Here is an 18,361-nt window from a genome sequence, read left to right on the forward strand (position 1 = left end):
TGTGCAACAAGAAATATGTGTTCTAATAAATGCCAAAGACATGAAAATAGGATTTGAATTGTTGAGTCACAAAAACTTGAAGGAAACAAATTAGGTTAAGCAATGCTGTTGATTGGTCTCTGAACAATTGGAGTGGCATTTAATGCAGTTTAATGACTCTCTACAATTAAACAATCAAGATGTATCATGCTGTTTATGTGCTCAAGTTTTTAAGGGGTCGTCAAAGGAGACGGCACTACCAGGGAGCATGGAGGGTGCTGAGAACTAGTTTAAATGTGTTGAATTTAATACATGCGATGTGCATCGATTGTTTTGGTGTGGATAGAGCTTTCAAGGGGTGTCCGAGGATGCTGTGGGAATATCTCAGTCTTCTTGTCTTCCACTGCATGGCATAGGTCTTAATGGCAAAGAGCATTTCATGATATAAAACTTTTTTTCTTTCCAGTTCGTGGCCTAAACAAAATTGAACTAAAGGTGCACGGTATTTCAAGGCAATGCCTCTGCAGAAAGACCTGAAAAGGCAAAATCTGTGTCCAGATCTTCCATTATACTGATCGGAAGGCTAAAGAGGCCAAGGTCTTGAATTAACCCGTGTGCAAGCAAAGACACACCCAAACTCGCACACAACATAGTCCAAGTCTGAATAGGAACAGTTCGAACATGCAGATGTCAATCTGCAGAAGACCTATCCAATTTTACCCAGTCTGAATTGAGCCTAGTACCGTTCCAAAGGTTTTACATCCACCAGTAGCTTGCTTGGATGCTATCAAAGGCTAGATAGCCTTTGACACCCTGCCATTTTACATTTCTTGATTATTATTTTTCTTCTCCAGACATCTGTCACATTATATATTATATTATATATTATATTTCAACATTTCCCCAAAATGCCTTCTTTGCATTGTCGGCATTCCTCATTATAAACAGGGGGATGCAGCTAGCTGCAAGTTTTGAAACTCAATTTCCAGACGACCACCCTCCTTGCCGTAGGGAAAGTTGATCACCAAAGAGGCCAACCTCCATCACCCCTGGGTTCACCTCCTCCTCACCTTCCCTGTCATGTCAGATGATTAGGACCTACCATGATTGATCAGTCAGCAACTGTAGAGAATTTGACCTGTGAAGGAGTTCACTCCAAATTCCCTCCGGACCACCTAAGGAGAGCTGTCCTTCTTAAGGTATCAGAAATGCTTATGAATTGAACTGAGTGCATTACTTGGAAAGAATTTGTCTTGGTGTCTTTCGTGTTGTATTATACATCATCACCATAACTCATTATTAACTAAATGGTGTGACCATTGGCAACTGAACATGGAACTGGAACGGGACGCCCCAGATAGCTGACAAATCATCGGGGCATCCCAGAAAAATAGACTCATCCCGTACATCCTTGACTCAGTCCGCTCGTAGTTTGACAAAGGCTGTTTATCGGGTGGTGTGGTTTGAGGTGTGGTTTAATTTGTCAGCGTGGTCGGGGTTAGGCATCTCTCTGGTCTGATGAAGCGTCCCTCCCAGTGGTCTGTTTAGTGTGAGAACAGTGTGTCTCCCTCCAATCTGTTCTGTGGTGCAGATAAGGTAGGAAAACCCCCATTGTTTGGGCGGAGACTGGTGTCCATGACCAGAGACAGACGCTCTTTCAATAAACGAGCAGTCTGGATATACCGTTGCCTAGCTCCCGTTTGCTCTTTCTGCCCCCTAAATCCGTTTACCAGTTACCACTCCATAAACATGTACAATATTTTATTTCGCGATCTCCATACAATCGGCATACACGCTTTATTGACTCTACGCACAGCGCTTGCATTATTAAATCACCTTTCATTCTTGTAATTACAAAACTAGTCGCTATAGTTTCACTGTGTCAACATTGTGTGGGTGCTCTATAATGAATAGGGAAGTGACTGTGTGTATGATTTATGGTCCTAAAGTCCTGTAATTCCCCCACCTCCCCATTGAGTATGATACATGGCCTCTTTAGAGCATCGCCATATCCTAAACCGTTTCCAGGGAGCTTGATAAATACTCAGCCTCTCTCAGGACCATAAATCTACAGTTAGGGCGTCAAGATCTATTGTCTGTAGACACTTCCTGATGCGCGTCCCCCGCTGTGGGAGGATCCATCTTGATAAGTAGCTGCTTGGTGTTGTAATGGCTGCCTTGATGACTGCTAATTGGCATCAAGAGACCGCCAGTAATGGACCTCACCGACAGCGCTTCACCAAAACCTTTAAGCAGATGGATTGATTAGGAAAATGTCGTCTCTGTGGCTGCAGTCCATGCACTGATGATGATGACATCCGCTCTGCTCTGTGATTCTCTGTCATTCTCACAAATCACACTGAGTTTTTTCACTTTGAAGTATTATTAAACAAGCTCTATTAAAGGTCAGTTTTTCGTACCACATTTTCCCTGCTTACCACTGTGAAATTAAAATATATCAAAGATTCCATAATAGAAAATTTGTCATCTTGAAATATCATGAATTGAGACCGATTCGGTATAAGAGTGTTTAATTTTTTTTAAAGATATACATTAGGATAGAGACAGGGAAGATGGAAGACGTGCATGGGATGCAACTAAGGTCGTGCACAGGAATTCAAACTTGTGATGTTATTACATGGCATACGCCGCTCTGTTGATCTTGATCTTGCCTTATGAATGGCTCATTGTCTGATGCTTACAGTAACCACATTAGTCCTTATTATCATTATTATTAGTCCTTAGTAGTCAAGTGCAACTCAACAAGTCGTATACACACTGTTGATTGAAAAATATGTATATGCATCTAAACTTATATCATTTCCTGTACGCACATGTATGAATGTGTATTCATGTGAACCTACTTTGAATATGATTTGACTGAACTGGTTTCAACTGTGACCCACAAACGCACTGTTTTAGATACAAAAGGGTTTGCAATCTGAAGACAGGCGTGCCGAAAATGTTTGTCTGTCACGAAATGAATATTGTTTAGAAATATCAAGTGCGACCCTATTCTTTTGAGTACACTTCGCCGAGCGAGCGGGACGTCCCGGACAATGGAAAATCTTGACGTCATTGTCTATGATTTAGCGGCCCCAAGTTTGTTATTTTACTTATGCTTATCATAGACAGAAGAGGTCACTGATGGGTTTAGATGACGAGATTTGAGAGAATGAGTCAACATTTTTTCTAGGGATGTAGTGGTAAATAAAGAGGTGGTTTCAGTCAGTGATCACCAATATAAACACAAATCAGTTAGGCTGTACTCTCAGAAAAGCATTTGAAATTGATGCAAATTTCTTTGTCATATACTATAAATTTCTGTCAAAAAAAGAGTGAGTAAACTCTGTTCCGTAAAGAAAAAGGTGGGTATTTTGTGTTCGGGTGTGTTCACCCTCCAGGGCGCCCCTGATTATTTCTTGTTGGAGGATGTTGCAGCACTATGCTGTGTAATATGACGCACCTCTCGGGGTGAATGAGAGTATGTGTTTTTGCGTTCCGGTGCGTGTGCGTGTGTGCACATGTCTGTTGGAGCTAGAGTAAGAGCTCTTTGCTTGCTTTGCTGACTCATCCTCATGTGCTGATCCCCGATGGCCTCTCTCTCTCTCTCTCTCTCACACTCACACACACACACACACACACACACACACACTCTCTTCAGGCTGCTGAGGTCTGTGGGTCAGAGTCCCAGAGGGCAGCAGGGCAGGGAAGCAGTGAGTGAATGGCAGCTGCCGGCAGCAGTTTGTGCTGAGGGGACAGTGGAGGGGAGAAACGTCTTCTCCCATCAGCATCCGGCAGCCTCGTCACCACGCACGCTCTCTGGGTTTCCCGCCCGCACAGAGCCCCGCCGCGCCGGCTCACATGAACGGGCCGGCCTCGCAGCTTGTTACCATGCCGCCCGTGTTGTGACACACACATCTCATGTGTTCACGCATGCATGTGCACAAGGGAATGGCAAACATTGGTATTGGCTGATAAAACTAATCTCAATAAAATGAAATTTGAACAAAAAGTACACGATGCAATCACACTCCTTTTCAAGTTACATTTAGGGTTTGATCGATATGGGTTGGCCGATACCAATTTTTTTTTTTAATGTCATCCAAAATTTGGATTGTCATGCAAAAAAAAAAAATCCCCAAAATTCCAAGTATTCAGTGTTTCCCCCAGAATTTTATTCTTGTCAGGGTGTAAAACCCTCTAAAAAAAGCATTTAGACCATCATGGGATACCAAAACTCCATTGAAACCTAGGATAACAATATCCTAATATTAATGATAATAAAGAATATTCCTGCATACATGTGTGGAATCCTATCAAAAATGTCACTTTTGAATCAATTCAGGTTAGGGCTTCCCATAGACAACCAATGTAGTATTGATCAATAATGCAAAAAATATGTAATCAATCAAACTGCATCATATCCATCATATGAACGACATCGACTGGCTGATATTTGATCTATATTTCATCTTGATAATAATGGCCCAATTGCTAATATTGGTCCAATATATTGGCAAACCCATATATTGGTCTAACCCGAGTTACATTACAGCAGACCTTTAGGAAAAATAACTTTTCTAAGCATAAAGCTAGTATAAAGATAATTTTGAATACTGCATCAGTTCTAAGAAGACTAGAATGGTGATATGTTGCGTATCAATAAACTCAATACAGTTATTCTTTGAGATTCTTAGCTCTTATAGTCAGACTCCAAATCTCACACACACACACACACACACACACACACACACACACACACTGTTTGACAGAATTGCTGACTAAAAATGACAAAATATGCCACAGAGCTGTCGGGACCAAGCCCATACAGCTTTCACAGTGAGCAGTGAGTTTGTCATGACTGTGTCAGATAGATCCAGCTTCCAGCTCTGTCCCTTTTTCAAATGGCAAATTTCTGTTTTTGAGTGACTTGAGTGAATTGATCTTTACCAGAGAGATCACGTTAATGCAAGTCCGAACCCGGGAGCATCTGCTGTGAGTCAGGGAGATGGAAGGAAGGGAGAAGAGAGGGGGGGGGGGGGAGAGAAGGAGGAAAGAGCTAGGCAGAGAGCATGAAGGCACAGTGGCTTAGCTGACGTGGCTCTCCATTAACATCACGACGACTGTTTCCAAGCGTCCTATTCAGCATCTTTTTGTTTTTCACTTTCATAACCATATTGCCGGTGCGCTCGCCTCCCCGCTGCGGAGGCTTCAGAGTATCAACCCGGCAGCTGACATAAACACTCAGCAAATCAGACTGTGGAAAATTGCCGGCCAGAACGACATTGACATTGAAGACGGTGTGGTAACCGCTGAGGGGGGAACGGCGGAGGAAGCTTTTGAAACAGGCCTCTGTGCCACTTCGCATATACAGATATTGATTATGAAAAAGAAATACTAGCGCAGGTCAGCAATACTTTACATATCAGCGTCATGCTCGAATGGGCCCTCCACATGTAAAGGGGATTTCAAATTGAATTAAACACACCGCTATAAACTATTCATCTTGCTGGTATTCGTCTCCACCACTTTGCCACTCAGCAATTCTTCCAACAGTGGCTGCCCAGTAGGAAACAAATGTATTTCGTGGTAATGAAGTATTAACTGTGTGCACAGTGACATGCTGCTGTGTGGACTCAGTATATAAAACATGAGCTTGAGTTGCGTAACAAGCATGCAAATAGATATAAAATGTCTGCATGTATTAAATTAATATATAGAGCCAATGCAAGTGCACCAAGCCCTTTTCGGAGACTTAGTTTTGGCGAGCTCAAAGTGTTGATGGTACAAATCCAAAATCAAATTATAAAGTCTATATATATAGTTTATATTGACAATGATATGTCCCATTAGCTCTCAATATCCTTGTCAATTGTTTCTTAATAACAATAAGGCCTTGCATGGCAAGCCTTGTTAGCAGGCAATGCCTTGATAACTCATCAGTTTTTTGCCTGAAGTGAAATTGTTATTAATTCATCTCTGCTCCTTATACCTGATCAAAACCTGCTCCAAAACACCTTCTATGTGTACACAATAATGAAAAGGAAGGTAGGGGTACAAATGAATGAGAACGAGGGAAGGATATGTTTTAATCAAAGCAAGTGCCAGCGGTCTGTTTTGCCCTCAGTGTGGTAAACTGTGGCTTCAACATATATCACTTTCTGTCCTGCGACCACTTCTGCGCTGCGTGTAATACCTCTTTATGTAAATTGTCAAACCTCAAACAAACTTTCCACGGTTCCCCCCTCGGTCCGGCCCCGTCAGAGCTTGTGATGCGATCGGGTCGTTTCTTCCCAAGCTGTCAGTGCGCTGTGTGTGTTTGCTCAGGAGAAAAAAAAAAGGGCATCTGGCTTTGTCGTGCTTCCGTCTGATTGAGAAGTTTCCATTTCTTCACCTTGGGCCTCGAGTTCCCTATGCTGACGACAGGCAGGGGGTTTTATCTCTGCTGGGGCCGGAAGACCTTTCCCCCGTAATCGCAGCAGGACAATGGCGCTATATTCAGACAGCATTAAACATGTGATCGCTTATCTGCTATCCAGCTCGTGGCACACGGGCGTTATGTGTGTTTTGACATTTCGAACCTGGCTGCTAAGTGAATGCGATTGATGTTATTACCATAGAGACTGTGTGTTTGCTCATCAGCCCAAGCAGGGTCACGTCGGAGAGGAATAGCCTGCTGCTGCTCAGTATGAGGATAAACAGTCAGTCAGCTGATGATTAATGCTGTCTAATATCTCATTTTGGAGCATGTTTCTGATACTTTAATGTCCTTTATGTCTTCCGTATGGGTTGTAATATTTCCTGTCTACGGCCATCAGCTCAAAATGTCATGGATCTTGGTCTTTACAGAGGTGATGAGGGACGCTGTGCCCTCTGTTGATGATGGTGAACACAGAGTCTGAGTCAGCTCAGCCTCCTTGTGCTGTGGGTTCCTGGCACTAACATAACTTTTGGAGCAGTGTGCTATGCTTCTGGTCATGATGCTGTCAAAACAGGTCTGATGCCTCTTATCCACCTTGCTTAGCTGTCTGTTGCCTGTATGGTCAACCGCACTATCACGACAACCCTGTTCTTTGTGTCTCTATCCAAGCTGGATGCCATTAAAGGAATACACAATGTTTCTGGGAGATTGTCAACGTACCCATTAAGTGATGAGACAGACACCAAAATCATCCATGTGTCCCTAGTGCTCCATCTTAACACTTTAACATTATGTTGAGTGATAGCAGGACTGACCTTTTAGTCATAAAAAGTTACTGGTTTTTATTATATGGCTTGTAGATTCGTAAATTAAAAAAATGAAATCTCATTAACTCAATATAACTGATGTAACCAGGTTTATTTTTGGGACTATTTTAAGGTGAGCAACCACGTATTCAATCACTGCTCAGTGATTTTTAGCAGTACACAGTCTCCCATCACACACCACCTTCACTTCCTATGGAAACAGTGAAAGTAGTCCCTGCTAGTTCAAAACAGATCGTTATTTAGTATCGTATTTTATGTCGATTTTACCAATCTCCGACACAAAACTGCCAGACTTCGCCGCATATCGTCTAAGATTAGTTTACCATTTAGCTTTGCAGCTGCTACAAATTTGCATTTTCTCACTTAAAGGATAATGCTGGTGTTTTTTAATGCATTTCTTATCATCAACAAATCCTATGAAAATAACAAAACCAACAATGCGTTTGCTCTACTCCCATTACTTTCCGACTTCCCACGTTCCCTTTTTAGCCTTCAACCCGGAAGTCATTGGCTCCAATTGTAAGCTAAAAACCTTGAAATACAGCTCACAAAGACATAGTTTACATTTTAAAAATCGCTAACTGTTACCATGAAAAGTCAGGCTATTGTAGTTATTACCAAATCAAATTCAAATGGGAACAAATTCTTCATTACACCGGGGACTATTTTCAGTGCTGCGGAACTACTTTCCTGAGATGGGAAACGTGTTTACGGTCGGCTTATTAAGTTGTTTGAGGAAAAAGTCGGCTGGCCCGGTGCATCGTGATGATGAAATATGCTGCCAGAGCAACAGCATGGCTCTGTGATGAGTTTTTAATCGTTTTTTTAATACAATGGAGTTCTATGGCTGCTGAGACATGGCTTTATTGGGCACCGGCTACATGGACGAGACTTGTTAGCAAAACAAATTCATTGCAGATTTTGTTATTTTCATAGGATTTGTTGACGGTAAGAAATGCATTAAAAAACACCAGCCTTATCCTTTAACGACTAAGTTGAGAGAAAACTTTAAGCTGTCATGGTGTCTCTCTCTTTCTTTAGGACGCTCTGCTGAAGGTCCAGTAGAGCAAAAGCAATACAGATGAAAATGACACTAATGAAATCTAATTGCGCAGCTGTTTTGTCCTCTACCACACATAGAGGCTACCCTGTGCGCTTGTATAATATTTCCTGCCTCACTGCAGTGTCATAACTCCAGCTGACAGTCTCTCTCTGTACATGTGGTGTCTTCCAGGCTGTATGCTGTGTTTTGGCCAGTCGGCCTTCTTCCGCTTCAACCACCCTGAGGAAGCCTTCAGGATGAAGAGCATGATGCCCCAGGGAGGGAGGGGCCCCGCCAGGGACTACAGACTACGCACAGGTACCGCATAACACACTGACACTGGTCCAGTCATCTGTTTTACTGTATTTTCTGACTGTCTTCACTCAGCGAGGGTTTCCTTCTTCCACAAACCCAGGCCCTGTGTGAATAAAAGCACACTGACCTTTTGTCACATGAATAGTAAGCCCTAAAAAGAGCGTGTCCTTCCCGTTTCAGCGCGGCCCGTATGGATGAATGGCCTAGATTGTTGCAGAGCCCCAACAGGCCGGCGGCTAGGCAGAGCAGCGGGGCGGCATCTTTTACAGGTGCCTGTTTGCACAGCAGTAAATCCCCCCAGTGTTTTTCCCTCTTTTTCCAGCCTGGCATGGGTGGAGGTAGTGTAGTATATCGGACCAATATTTGTTTTTTATGAAATAATGGATATCGGCCTACCACTGAATATGTGTGGTGGGTCATTTCATTAGCCTGAGTTTCAGTGGAGAGTTTTAGTGTCCCATGATGGTCTAAATGTTGTTTCAGAGGCTTTTCCCACCCTGACGAGAAAAATTCTGCGGGAGACACTGAATGCTTGTCATTTTTTGGCATAAAATGCTCACATTTAAACATATTTAATATTCCCCCCATCAGAATATCGGCCTTTCAAAACCCGCATCGGTTGAACCCTGCAGCCTGCATGGTGCCCAGCTGGGACCTGGTGCTGGGGTTCACACCATGCATGTTTTATGAGCGTTTCATTCCTCTGGGGTCTCCAGGCAAAGTTTTCAGCTGCTTGTGTGTGATTGTGTGTGTGTGTGTGTGTGTGCATTCTGGATGCTCCTCCTGGCAGGCGCACAAGTGTAAAGCGTACCTCCTCTTGGCCAGCTCCGCTACTAAGGATCTGTCATAGCATCTTGTTATTTCCCTCTTTTTTTTTTTTTTTTTACTGTTGACGCCGCCTGCCACCGGGGGGGGGGGGGGGTAAGTATAGCACACATGCACACTGGGTGTTGCGGACTTCCTGATACAGTAATGAATGCCTTCCGTTGTTTAGAGACGTACCATTTTCCTCAATTATGCATTCCTGGGTTGGGTTCACAGGAGGCCCGCTCCTACCACTCCCATAATAATCTGGGCATTATCTCGCTGTGTCATATCTGATTGGATAGATCGTAAAATCGGACTTCGAGGACCGGGGACGTCATGGAGGGCAAACCCATCTAAACTCAGTTCACTGACCTTTTTATATGGGACACAGCTTACTCACTTTTTTAGGCTGAAATAAGACAATGACATCAATTCGTAGTACGCTTTGGGACTTATAAGGGGGAAAAAAGCATACATTTTCTGAAAGTATAATAAATTTTTGTTGATATTGGTGATTGTTTGACTTATGTTGGGCCATAGTTTACCCTCCTTTTGATTTACCACTACATCGTGTATTCTGAGACACGTATGAAGCCCCCATCCCTGACATGTCAATGGCAGTTCCACAATAAAAACACTGGAGTCCAGAGTGTCCAGGATGGTATTCTGTCTTGTAGGCCTAAAGTAACGGGGCAATACAGGGAGAGGGGCCAGAAAGTGAGTTTTGAAAGCCAGAAATCTCAGCAGTTGGTGAAGCAATCGTTGACTCATTGGTATTGATCAACAAGCCTATCACCCCCCCCCCCCCCCCCTGCAAGATATAATATGGCCATTTTGTGCTATGGGGCAGGAAAAACCTCACTTATTGCCCCTTTACAACACCTGGCATGAGTGTGAGACGGCTCCGCATCGTCCCAGTTCAACCACAAATAAACACACGCATTGGGATGCCGGTCACATCCACCTGCACGCCAGTGAGCGGCGTCACTTAGCTGACACCTCTTCACAGACTGGAGGTTTCCCGTGCCGTCTCTTCCAGGCCAGCAGACAGCTCTGTTGGCTATGGGCTGCTTATTTAAAGTGGCTGGCGGCGTGGGGCTACTATCTTTTACAGAGACTATTTATAAACCTCCGGTCTTATTCTGCTGTCTGCCCCCCTTCCCCTCCACTCCCTGGGTTTCCCCTCCAGTTCCATCCTGTGCCCACCCTCCTCCTGTGTTTTAGGCTTTTTTTTTTTTTTATAAATAAAAGGCCTTTATCTCTCACTGACTTGGCTGTTATATCTGTCACTGGCTATCTGACAGCCTGCAAAAGGCAGCAGTGAAGGCAGTTTGTAATGCAGATGATAGTTATCACTATGGCACCACCGCATGTTGAATCTCTGCCGTTCCAATATTGCGTTGTGTTATTCAAAGAAAATAAGCCCCCGTAATTAAAATGGAAGGATGGGACAGTGTTACACAGCACACAGGAGAGGAAAAAAAGAAGAAAACCTTTTTCCATAGAGTCCGCACCACATTCCACAACCCTTTTCCAGTTCCAAACCAGTCAAAACCCACATCTCCATGCCTGAGGACAACACGTCCTCTTTTTTTTCCTTTATATTTCACCATATGATCTCAATAACTCTCCAGGCAGTAGTTTGTATGGTACAATGAGTACAATGAGTCAAAACACTTAACGCATACAATTAATTTCAGTATTTTTTAATCCCACCCTTCAGATGTTCTCCTTTGTTTCAATTAATTGAAATTGACATTCTTTCATACATCATACTAAGGTTTGTTTTATCATGTTAGTAATATTCGTAAGCAAGGAAAAACAGACCTAATGCTGCGTGTGTGTGTGTGTGTGTGTGTGTGTTTTTCATGGGGAAGTAAAACTCTTCACGAATCAGTGTGAATGTACTCAAAGTGTGTATGGCCAAATTAATTCTGGCTTGGGCTTTATTTGTTACAGTACTTTTTTCTTACCAGAATACTGCTTTAGGACCTGAAAACCTATTTCTCTCTCAGAATACATGGAGCCTATTCCATGTGTTATTCTGTTGATTTAAAGAAATTATAATAAGTTATTTAAATTTTTTTTATGAAAGCCAGATAGCAGCCCAATATATCAACAAACTGATACTGGTCAAACTACAATTTTTATAAACTAAAATGTCAACAACAAAAAAAAACAGTACAAACAACAGAGATGGATATATATATATATATTTTTAACCGTTTCCACCCTTGTCTACATCTAAAACTGTCACAGTGTGTCTTATAGAAACAACTGGGTGTCAGGCCTTTAAATCCACTGCCATGGCTCTTTAAAACAGCACGGTAAATCTCGCAGTAGTTCACATCACCCTGGACAGGAAGAGCTGCTTCAAGCTAGCCGAACTTATTCACACGGAGAGCGGAAGTAAGGCGATTTTGCCTTCAAAATAAAAGCGTAACATTTGTCATTTCTGGGAAATTTGATTTGATAAGATTGTAGACTCTCTTTGAGTTGTCTGGTGTACGTCTGTTTGAGAATTTCTTTGTATATTTTGGCAGCCCTCTATCTTGTATAGTCCTCTATGGCTATTATTAATATATGCTGTGAGAGGGGCTGTAGCAAACTGACACTAATAAATTGCTGGATAATGTAATAACATCTTCTGACTGGTGTAATTATATGCTGCTTGATAGTGTAATACACTATTACATTCACTGGTCATTATTACATTATCCAGCAATGTATTACATTACAGGTTTATTGCATTTTCAACCCATTTAGAGGGACAGTTCATTACACTTTGACTAATTATTATATTATCTCTCGGTTGTCTATTAGGACATTTTACAAACATGGCAGTTGTATTTTCTTTAAAGATTCCTCAGCGTCGAAGCACGTTGCTCAGTAAGGGTTTTATTTTGAAGGTCGTAACCGGAAGTACACTGTTTTATTTTGATTCAGCTGACACTGGTCGGCTGGAGGCGGTAGCGGTGCCTGGCACACCAAACCCCCGGCTGAGATATCACTTCGGTGGTGAGCCTCCAAATCTCCCTCGGTGTGTGTAGAGCCGGGCACGGCGGGTCTCCGTTAAACCCGGTGTATTACTGAAATCTGGATGATGTGGGCTTCAGTGTGTTTCAAAGCAGGTGAACCGCACTGAAACTGACCGGGTCGCAGTTTTATTCCTTCATGTGAGTAACCTACTGCTTATTGCCACAGCTCTGGGCGAGAGAAGCCCCGATACATACCGCTCAGCCGCCAAACTCCATTAAAAATCTGGCAGTTTAATGTTGCCTTGCTGAGCTGAAGACCTACACACCTCGTAGGACACCACTTGAGACGTTTTATGATTCATTAGGTTATTATGGTAAATTCGGCGTATAGATGAGCCAACAAGCAGCACCACATTTTAATAAAATCTTCATTTTTATGATTGGTTCACACTGCTCGCTACCGCCCTCCACGGTGTATTTTGGTGGGAGAAGATTGTGGGTATAACGGGCGAACCAATTGTAAAGGTTGGCATTTTATTGAAATAAGCGCTGATTGGTGGGTTGAATTTATGCCGAATTGAATAATGTATCATAACGACTCTAAAAAGTCTTCAGTCATGCTCTACCATGCATGTAATTTTACCGATAAGCAAGGCAACATTAAATTGCCAGGTTTGTGAACGGCGTTCGGCGTGCCGTTGTCTTGTATGGGGGGCTAGGGCGCGAGATTCTGTAGCCCATGACATCATTGCACGGGCTTTCCCCCACAAACGATTGCATTTATTTTTTGACGCTCGTCAAACTCCCCTTCGTTTTTGACTGCATATGATAATAGCCTATTTATTGTTTTTGAGAAATGCCGGTGACATTCACATCCATACGCGGCCTGTAGTGAAAGAATTGTATAACTGATTATTTTAACAGCCTACAGACCTTAATGTTGTATAATTTCCATGAAAATGTATTGAGATATAATTGTGGTCAGGCTGTCATCAGGACAGGACGAGCTCTACTGTACAGTGGAGTCGTTACAGAGGAGCAGGCAGGAAGCTACTCCCATCTCCCCGTGAACAAGCAGAGCTAATGCATTATTTGTGAAGCTTCTATGTTTTAGAGCAGTTTTGCAATTGGGACATCTCTCTCTGGGATCATTTTCATTAAGCAACAACAAGAATTATTGAGGGAGTTTCTATTTCCTCTCAATGTTTGCACCATTGCAATTATCTTCATGGTCCATATAACCCAATTTTAACAGATTTCATTTAGCACTAATCAAACCTGATCTTTGCTCTGATCCCTGCCTCAAGGCCATGCTAGTGAAGCTCCCACATGGCCACGCGTTGCTGTTTTATAATCTACTATGTTAACATTAGAGAGAGACAGTTAAGATTAGATTACCCGGTCTGTGTCCTGCACTGCTTTCGGGCCACGCAGTAATTGGGTTATACCGGCACATTTTCCCCTGATCCCTGTCCACTGTACAGGCCTGTCTATCTGTTCATCTCCTCATCTGTGTCCTTGCTTCCTCACCACTCATCCCTCCTCTGCCCTCATCCTTACCTGTCCCGCAGGGTTCCTACGCTGGGCTGGAAAATACGGTTTAGAAAATGATTTTGAACATTTCCACGTCCCAGTTAGTAGCAACAGGGTTCCCATTGGTCATGGGATTTCTGCAATATCCTAGTTAGACAGTTGTATTCCAGTCAGGGAATTTGATAAATTGTCTGGAGAAGTCAGGGGATATCAGGGAATTTTACAAATGGGTCACTTACAAGACTATACAAGAATGCATTAATTGTTTCACACATTTATTCCATTACATGGTGGTTTGCAGCCCAACTGAAGTGGACACCAGACTGTTCACCCCTTTAGATATTTTTTGCACTGAAAAACAACATGAACAAACCAGGATGGAAGAACATTTTTAGGTTATGGAAAGTCATGGAAAAGTCATCAGGGCCATGGTGGAAACCATGCAAGGAAAAACCAATTATGAAAAAGAAAATGTGATTGAAAATGTGAAAATGTCTACAATTTCCCTGCATCATGCTGTGAATTACTTGCCCGTTAACATTACCAGCCACTGGCCGAAAATGTCAAATGGTCAGACTTATGGAATGGAAAGTATGGAATTGGAGAATGTGGAAGAGGCATAGGGCAGCCTGCACTTGTCCATTGCCTCCTCTCCTCTACCCCTCCTTCCTTACTTGTATCCGTCCTTCTAAGTGTCTCTCCTCCTTTTGCTCCTGGTCATCTCTTTCGGTTCCCTCTCTCCTACCCTTTCCTCCTTTCCTTCCCTGTCCTTTCCGTAGCACTGCAACATTTATGTTTAATGTAGCTGACGTCGGGGCAACCGGTGGGCTTGCAAGTGTAACTAGTCATAGATAATAGGCTGGTTGAAGTGGAGCCCATTACTATAGCGTAAGAGTCATTGAAGGTACTTGTGTTAAGAGCTCAAGGCCAGTGGTAAAGGGAACTGAGGAAAGGCACTTCATTCTGATGAAGGGATGAGGAGCAAAATGGTTAGGGCCCTCTGTTGTATTCAGTGCATTCACTTTGTAGACAAGAGCTTAAATGGTCCACTGTAAGTCCAACGTATCTATAAACTGAACTTTTGACTACTTGATTCACATTGAAAGACTGGGTAAGGTTCTGTTAAAAAATCTTCAATTTGGGAATGTAGACTATTCATTTAATTCATTTACTGCTTTAGGCTCTCAGTGTTGCAAGAAGTTAAACATGTATGTATTGTAATTTCTACACATTGTATTTTAGGTTGGACAGTTTTATAAGCCAAAGCCTGCTGACAGTTGTTCTCTATCTCCCCCATTAGACACAGAGAGCTTGGTCAATGGGAATCATCAGTCCAGTCCGGCCCAGTCTCCCCGAGCTCCTGGAGAGAGAGTCCAATCTGAGCACAGTGCAATTGTCAGCTCTATTGAGAAGGACCTGCAGGACATCATGGACTCCCTAGTGATGGATGACCCCCAGCCTTCTTCCTCAGAGGCCAAAAAGCCACCGGGGAGCCACGCCATCCCTCACTCCCCCCTGTCGCCTATGGTGAATGGAGGGGGCAGGTATCTGCTGTCCCCTCCTACCAGCCCAGGGGCCATGTCCGTAGGGTCTAGCTATGAGAATAATTCCCCTCCCTTCTCGCCCCTCTCCTCCCCCTCAGCGGCCAGCAGCGGGAGCTTCACCAGCCCCTCTCCTAGCGGAGGACCCCAGGACCAGAGTTCTTCTCTGCCGCCAGTGCCTGTACGCTCCTCCAGCTACAACTTCACCACTCAGCCTCCACCCATACCCCAGCCACGGACCATGCTGCCTAACTACAGCAGCGGCGGGGCCGGCCAGAAGGTTCAGGAAAGCCCCAGGCTGCAGCGGAAGGCCTTGGCAGAGGCTCCTCCAAGCCCCAAGCCAGGCCGCAGAGGACTGGGCCAAGATGGGTCTGAGAGTCCCCGACAGACCCATCTGCTGTCCTCTACTGAATCTCTCAGTAGCAGAAACATTGTGCCAAGTAGCCCCAGACTCACTCCTAAATTCCCTACCTGCCCATCCCCGTCCCCCTCCAGCCCCAGGACCAAGACAGCCACGGTGCTCCAGGAGCGACCGGCCAGCCCCTTCAGAGAGCAGACCGGCCTGGCCGATCGCTCCCTCACCTCCAGCCCCTCCAGGCAGCTTTCCCAGCCCTCCAGGGCCTTCCAGCCTCCCCTGGACCCCATTGTCCACATCATCCAAGGCTCCCCGCTTCAGCAGCATCCGCGCTCACTGCAGCCCCCCGAAAGCCCTCGGATGGCCAGGAGAAACATGGAGCTGAATGGAGGCAGCGGAGGGGGCAGCAGTATGAGAGAGCTGCCCCCTCTTAGCCCCTCCATGGCTCGGAGAGGCGTCCCGGTGCTCCCAGGGGTGCTCCCGGGGTCAATCCCCACCCTGAGGACCCCGGATAGCCCCTCAAGTCTGGGCAAGCTGGTCCCAGAGAGTCCCAGGCTCCGACGCAAGACCGGATCCCCGCCGGAGGAGCCGATGGGCAGCAGGGGGATCCGAGCCCGCAGCCCCTCGCCCACCTCTCTGATGATGGAGGGCGGTGGTGGTGGAGTAGGGGTGAGGAAGGCTAGCTTTGGGAACACCCTGTCCCCCGCGTACAGCCTGGGCTCTCTGCCCGGCTCGTCCCCAGTAGCCAGCCCCAGGAGCCACAGGAAGATGTCCGCCGGCCCTCGGGAACTGGGGAGACCCCACCCAGGGATGAGGGAGAGGAAGAACAGCATCACGGAGATCAGCGACAACGAGGACGAGCTGCTGGAGTACCACCGACGCCAGAGAGAGGAGAGGCTCCGTGAGCAGGAGATGGAGAGACTGGTGAGTGAGGAACATGTCTCACCAACTCTGTAATGTTGTAGCAAACCAACACTATGCAGTTGCATAAAAAAATCCACAGTTCAATTAATACATACACTGGTTACTCATCTCTCAAGTTGATTTGGAAGGTACTGAAGGTTTTTACTCATGACTGTAGGCTAGTTTTCAATTTTGAGTTGCGGCTTGTCACAAAGCGTCTTCTGCTAGACTGCTTGTGTGTGCTAGGAAGTTAGCCTAATCTTCTCTACCAGTGTTGGTTCACAGAACCAGATGACAGATATACAGATAGACAGATATTTTGGCTTGTCAACATAGCAGGCAGATATTATCCTTTTACCAAAAATTGGATTTCGTCCATTTATGTTGTCTACCTCTGACATTGGTTGTTAATGGTAAGTCCTTAACCTGAATTGATTCTAATGCAGGATTTTGATCAGATGCAAAAGTATGCATAGATAAGATTTTATTATTATTATTTTTTTATTTCGCATGGCTCGAGAGAAATCATTCCAGTGTGGTACGGGATGATTTTACTCAACTCAACTGCCTGTAAAACTTGCAGTGAAACCTGCCTCACCCTGCCTGAAGGAGCTGCTAACCCACTTAACAGAATTTCATTAATTTCAATGTAATTGTTTTGATTTTTTGGGGGTAAAAAAATTTGTCAAATTTAAAGATATTGGATATTGGCACAAAATATAAGTAATTTCAATCAAAATATCAGTATTGGCCTTCATAAACCTGTATTGGTCGACTCGAACCCTTATCTGTATAACCTCCTAGAGGAAGGGAGTGTAACAATCTCAGTATCTCCATGTTTGTTTGGAAAAGGAGGAGTGACCAGGCCCGTAACCATCCAGCTGAACTGTCTGTAACTGGGCTGTCGGCTGTCTAAGCTGCTGCTGACATGCGGTCTCAGGGCGCCCAGATGAGCCCATGGCAACCACATTGTTTGTTGTTTCCTAAACTGAGCAGAGGGGGGAGGGAGCGGCGCTAGACATCTTGGACCTGTCTGCCAGTTTGAATGAAGCGGCCGAGACAAAGTCCTTTTAAAAGCCTTTATATGTGTTTGTGCCTGCGTGAGAAGGCATTTGTCTGCCCCGCTTGTAATTACAAAGTGGGTGTTTTTTAAGGGTGTGAGACGGAGTGAAGGCCGCTCAGTTGGATAGACTGAGACGACATGCCCTCCCTCTGTGTGCACCTCGCCCTGCTCTGATGCTCTCTATAGAGGCAGGCCAGTAAAAAAGTGTGTCTTCACTGCCCGAATCCATACAATGAGGCTTTGTTTAACCTGTCTAAGCTCTGTCGGGGAAGTGAGCTGTGGTAAATGCCACAAGGCCAGAGAGAGAGAGAGGTAGACCTTAAATGTTAAATGATAATGGCATTGTCATGAAGGCAGGTGTTGATCAAACTGAATGATATAGCTGTTTTGTTCTGAACTATAGAGTCCTCAGACCTTTGCAGTTCGATCATATTTGTGATTGGGTTAGACTGATATTGGCATTTATTATATATCAGACATCGGCCAGTCATGTGGTCCAAAAAACCAGCAATGAAATTAAATTTTCTTTTTACACATTATTTATTCATGTAATTCTTCAGTACTGTTTTTTGTAAATTAATTGTTAATTTAAAG

General features: G+C 44.3%; 1 protein-coding gene across 1 annotated transcript in view; it reads left to right on the forward strand.

Annotated features, from left to right (window-relative positions):
* phldb1b (pleckstrin homology-like domain, family B, member 1b) overlaps positions 1–18,361 on the forward strand; it is an 80,967-nt gene that overhangs the window by 20,410 nt on the left and 42,196 nt on the right. Inside the window, exons 5-6 of the mRNA XM_078284376.1 lie at positions 8,465–8,590; positions 15,206–16,725. Of these exons, the coding sequence (XP_078140502.1) occupies positions 8,465–8,590; positions 15,206–16,725 (1,646 nt within the window). The remainder of the gene's footprint in view (positions 1–8,464; positions 8,591–15,205; positions 16,726–18,361) is intronic.

Source organism: Centroberyx gerrardi, chromosome 6 (assembly GCF_048128805.1).
Source record: "Centroberyx gerrardi isolate f3 chromosome 6, fCenGer3.hap1.cur.20231027, whole genome shotgun sequence".
Classification (NCBI taxonomy): domain Eukaryota; kingdom Metazoa; phylum Chordata; class Actinopteri; order Beryciformes; family Berycidae; genus Centroberyx; species Centroberyx gerrardi.